Source organism: Glycine soja, chromosome 1 (assembly GCF_004193775.1).
Source record: "Glycine soja cultivar W05 chromosome 1, ASM419377v2, whole genome shotgun sequence".
NCBI lineage: Eukaryota > Viridiplantae > Streptophyta > Magnoliopsida > Fabales > Fabaceae > Glycine > Glycine soja.
Window position 1 is genome coordinate 1,786,904 of NC_041002.1, and position 5,830 is coordinate 1,792,733.

Below are 5,830 nucleotides of genomic sequence, written 5' to 3' on the forward strand. Positions count from 1 at the left end.
CTGATCGGGACCTATCAGTTTCAATTTCATAAACTCGGGTTATGATGAAATACAAAAATAATTCCCATGAATATTGCTAAAGCAGAAACAGCACAAAGTCAAGTAAATACCACTCACGTGGAATGTTAAGCCATGGCATGACTCCAAGAAGAGTGAGGATGCAGCCAGCAGTAACGACATTATCAAGCGCCCATTGAAGAGTATCTTTGGTGAACTCTGTCATCCCATCCATCACAACCACAACATGTTTGTTAGTATTTCCTGGGCTAGAAAAGTCAAGATCAGGAAGATCATTGCAAGTGGCATGTCCATTGCTCAGGATTGTACGATTAGAAGACAAAGATGGTTTAGTTTGAACCATTAAAAACCAAACCGGGAAAGGGATTTGTTGCAGGCATAGTAACAACTTATATAGTTCATATTTCCCGTGCTCGGCAATCAAGACAAGCGCTTTACATGATCAAGAGCTACTTAGTTATTGACGTTTTTCAAAGTTACATTAATTAAAGAATATTTGCTTAGTAGTTGCCACCCTCAGACATGAACAACACTTGAACTTGGACAAGTGCTTAAATGACTTGCTAAGTAGGTATAACTAGAAACTTTTATACAAACACCTACGCAAACCGGAAAGTTGGGCCGAGAAATCGAATACTACTGGCTTTTTCCGATATAATCAATGTTAAGATGTTCAGAACCACTAGGATCGTCTTATTTATCAATGTAATTGTTTTTACATCCTTGTCCTCACTGGCTATGTTCTACCTGTGCAGAAGGGGGAACATATCCAGACACCCATTTCATCCATGCATCACTCGCTCGGGTGTGAAACTATACAATTCGGTGGTGAGTACTAGGTATTGACAAATTAAAAAAAGAGAGAGAGAGAGAGAAAAGATAACGGCTGTAGGCTTTTCGCCAAAAGAACTCAAGTACATCACCAAACAACCAAAAAATATTCACCGTGAACTTCCTGCGGCCACAGGGGGGGTGACAGATGTATGGCTTGGTTTTTTGGTGCTTTTCTTACACTGCAATGAATCCATATTTTTTCTCTTCTTGTCCAAAACTTTGTTTGGAGTAACAAATTTCAAAAGTGCCCCTCTCCTTGAACGATTCTTGCAAAGATATTTCACAGCTTCTCGTCTTTCTTCAGAATCCCCAGTTAACTTATTTGATGATCTTTTACAGCTCCGATGATTCTGTCTCTTCAAATTATCACATGAGATGTGGAACTTATCTGAGAAATCCAACTCAAGCTCATTAAACAAACAAGTAATTCATAAAAGTAATGCTGACAAAAAAGGACATTTAGCAAAAGTATATTCAACTACCTGGAGCATCATCAGGAGGCAAGCTAGGCAGAGTTAAAGAATGGAAACCGGCCTTCTCTAAAAAATCAACAGCTTCCTGAAAGGTATTGTCATTATCAAGACTACCGTTCTCAATATATGAATTCCCAATGTCAAACATGGCACTATCATCCAAGGTGGTCCAGTTTCTAAACAGCTGTTGGGCATCAACGTTTTTTGAGCTATTCAAACCAACACTTTCCTGATTTAACCCAGAGAGCAATTGTCCGCAGCCATGAGTAGCAACTTTATGTCCCCCCCTACTACTAAACAGCTTTTGGGCATCAACATCTTTAGAGGTATTCGAATAAAAAATTTCCTGATTTGATCCAGAGAGCAATTGTCCAGAGCCATGAGTCACATCTTCAGTGTCATTTATTTCAAGAAAACCATGATCTTCTTGACAATAATAATCAAACTGAGGCTCAGAATACTCTTTGGATTCTTCAGCCACACTTCTTTCAATATTTGGAAGTAAAATAGGATTTGATTTACACATGTTGTCACCAACGTCTAAAACAGACTTAGGAGATGTACTCATAATATTTGGATTCAAACATTGTGTTTTCTCTTCCATAATACTCAAAAACCATGGAGTACCCTGTCGCGCATAAAACAATATGTATGCTTCCTGAGACAGTACTGTTTCTACTGAGACCTCAGTAACCTGAAGAAAAAGTCCCCAAACATTATATGTTTAGTTTTAAAACAAACATTAACCAACACAATAACTAAAAAAAAAGCACAAACTATATGCAAAAGAAACTTCAGAAGCAAAGAATTTTTTTAAAGTTATGGAAGACCTAGGGGGCTGAAAATGAGGAAATAAGTAAAATCTTGCCATGATTTCAACCATAGAAATTCCATATTTTTATATAGGTAATAAGGTACAATGAACTAAAAACAAATGGACAACTGTTTGATAAACTTTTATTGCAATAATCATATCAAACTGTAGATAACTGTTTATTCAACATGTAAAACCAAAGCATGAACACTTCAAACAAAAAGAGAGATTTGATACTTAACACAATTGCCAATTAATTATCTTGTACAATGAACAAACCCTAGGAAGACACTCAAACCTTTTATTATCAAACATATCATGCAAAATAATTAAGCACGTCCAGGGGGAAACAATGATACCATTGAATCATCCAACTTATGCCATGTGTCTGGAGCTGAGCGAACAAAGCAGAAGTAATGCCCTGAAGTAGATGAAAGTCCAGTATGCACAACAATGGCATATAAATCATATTTCAATGGTACCTTTCAAAATAAAAATGAGTCAGAACACAGAATTCACAAGGGAAAAAAAGAATACTCAAAAACTACCCACACACAAAGATCTAGTAAAATGTAAATGTAGTTATAAAATCATAACTCACATCATTTTCAGCCCCTGGGTCTTCCATAACTTTAATGGTGTAAGGCTGCAAGTCTAACTCCAATGGGAAATCAATATGCTTATCAATCTTTTCAACAAGGATCCCATCTGTCTTAAATCTCTTTAAATGAAATGCAGCAACTGATGGTGTCTGATCCAACATAAGCTGCTTCTCCATGGACACTTCTTCCTTGCAGTTATCACATTGAAGGTTATCATCAATGTTTTCCACCTTAGTAAAAGATTCCAGAGCACTTGGAAGAGAATCTACATTATCTATCTCTAAACTCATATCAATAAGTGGCTCAAAAGTGTTGGAAGTGTGGTCACAAGTAGAACATTGAAGCTGAAACACAAAACACAATGAGAACATTATTAATTGAAACCAAAACACAAAAACCAGGAAAAGATAGTTATTATCAAACACAACAATACAAATCATAAAGAAGCCAAAAACCAAATTGTTTAACAATGCACTTCACCGCCATACTTTGCTAATGAGACGGCCTCCAAATACTTTCTCTACAAGATTAACATCTTCAAAATTTAAATTACTCTTCTTCAAACCTAGGAAACATCTTTCCAGTTTATCCAAGGTACACTGCATAAATTCATGGGCATCTTCCTGCTGGTATCTTCTAAAATCAGAAGAAAAATCTGTGATGGTTATGGTTATGGATCACAACAGCCATCCAAAAATAAAAAGAAAGCAATCTTGCAACATTTATTTAAAGGTTATTTCATGAGCCAATAATGGAACAATAATCATGAAAGTCTGCAAGCTAGTTAAACAATAATCATGAAAGTCGTAAAAGAAGGATACATTTCAAATTGTTCACAAATTCCAAGGGTGAAAATGTCCCTCCTGAAGCCGCTAAGGAACGTTCAACATGGATACGAAGAGCACAAATGACACAGAACCCATCCTTATGACCTGAAATTCCCGATTCCAAAAATCAAAATCTTCACAAAAGAAAAAAAAATCATAAAACACACTCAAACTATACACATAATTGCAAGGAGCAAGCAACAGGAAAAGTGCTGCTTTACAAATTTCAATCCCAAAAATAATCCACCCTCTAAATCAGTCAATCACAAAAAGTCAAATAACACCGGATCATCAGTAAACCCCAACAATACTGCAAATCACCAATAAACTAAAACTAAATACTTGCAAACAACGCCAAAATTAAATTCAAACAAGCATAACTCACCAGAACAAGGGATAGGATGAGTGCTGGAACGAAGACCCTGCACCAGAGGCACTGTATGCGTAAAGCATTGCAGAATAGCATTGAGAAAGCAAGTATTGCCAAGATTCACAAGCCCTGCTCCCTGGTAAACAAAATACATTATCAATTTATCATCAATACAAAAATCGAGAGGAAAAAAAAAGGAATCGAAACAGAACAACGACAACATCTACCATCTTAGAAGGCACGACTTCAGAGGCAGATTCAGCATTGTCTGAACCTTCATTTTCAGGTAAGAGCCAATTTCCTTGTGGAGCAATCCACGATTCCGGCGCCACTGCGGAGACGCGCGAATTCGAAACCAACGCCGACGACCAAAGCGAAGACGAGACGTCGTCGTCGAGCTGCCGGAACTCGGTAGAACCGCCGCCGGGCGGGAACAGAGCGTAATCACCGCCCAAATCGGCGACCAATTCGGCGGCACTTAGGGTTTCGGAAAGCAGATTCGGCGCGGGGGGAGCATCCATTGGCTCCTCGGATGCCATAGCTGGTGAAGAGAGTGAGAGACACATGGAAATTCGCGACGAGGAGTGTAAATTAGGGTTGAAAAATTAGAGAAGAAACGGAGTTGAACGCTTGAAATAGGAAAAAAAATGAGAAGGAGGAGGATTTTGAATCTGCGAATTTCGGAGAAATTTTGGATTTTTAAGAGGGAGAAAACAAATTGGGGAAGCGGGGTTTGGGAATTAGGGTTTAGAGAGGAAGAAGAGGAGGAGGGAAGGTGAAAAGCGTTTGAAATGAGAGGGAAAAACAAAAGGGGGTTTTGATTTGGTGTTTGGGAGGTTTTGGCACCAAAATCATTTTCGCGAAAGTGGCATCGCGCGCGCTCTCTGTTACTGTACCACAGGGTTTGTTTGGTACCATCACCGCTTCACTTTCAGAGTTATTTATAAGAAAATAACCTATTAAATGCTGTAGATAAAATTATTATCAAAAACTGTAAATTTTTTTTAAGGATAAAGAATGGTAGATAAAAATCTCAGCGGGTTTAGCTCAGGTTGCATTAATTATTTTAAACCTTCACACTGTTTTTAATTCTTACGAATGCCGTCAAAGAAATATTAAATGCATTTATCAAATTACTTTAAAATGTCCAATTTTTCTATGTTTCAAATTTAAAATATTTTTGATAAAAAAAATTATATCAAATTGCATTAACAACCCCAAAATATTTTTTTTAATTACACATAATCCGACCAAGAATAAAATACTTAAAACTTATGCAAGTACACCAAAAAAATATTTATTATCAGTATGTATAAGTAAAATAGGTATCATGCATTGATAAAGAAAACAACATACTTAAAGTAAAAAAAAAAAATTAAATTTATTTTAAGTGTCACTTATCATTGAGTCGGTCGTGATTATACAATATTTTTTTCTTGTTTATTTATAACAACCTCCTTTACAAGAGATATGTCCCAATAATATATAAAAGATATTAATAGAGATATGTCCCAATAATATATAAAAGATATTAATGTAATATTTTCAAATATTGACGAGATAATGTAATATACAACAAATATGTGTAATATTTCCAAACATTAAAGAGAAATAGTGTATAAATAGACAAAAAGTATTATTATGCGTAATTCGAAAAAAAAATAGAAATACAGGCCTAATTTACTCAAAATTTTATTATGCGCTCAAATTTTCTATATTAGTATTATTATTATAATAATTGTTTCTTAAAATAATAGTTAAATAATAAATAAATAAGTTTATTACAAAATACTATTCAAATATGGTAATAATATTAAATTCTATATGACTTTCAACAATAATTTATTTCATATTTAGAAGAAATTTAACGGCACGCGTTTTTCATGCTAAGG

General features: G+C 35.5%; 1 protein-coding gene across 1 annotated transcript; it reads right to left on the reverse strand.

Moving 5' to 3' along the window:
* Window positions 1-634: 634 nt before the first annotated feature.
* LOC114408811 (ubiquitin carboxyl-terminal hydrolase 20-like) lies at window positions 635-4,842 on the reverse strand. Its single transcript, XM_028371985.1, has 8 exons — window positions 4,166-4,842; window positions 3,954-4,074; window positions 3,563-3,673; window positions 3,230-3,396; window positions 2,741-3,085; window positions 2,499-2,621; window positions 1,335-2,019; window positions 635-1,240 (listed from the first exon to the last, which is right to left on the reverse strand). Exons 1-8 carry the CDS (start codon window positions 4,502-4,504, stop codon window positions 960-962), a joined length of 2,172 nt encoding a protein of 723 aa, XP_028227786.1. The 5' UTR covers window positions 4,505-4,842; the 3' UTR covers window positions 635-959.
* Between the last annotated feature and the right edge of the window lie 988 nt (window positions 4,843-5,830).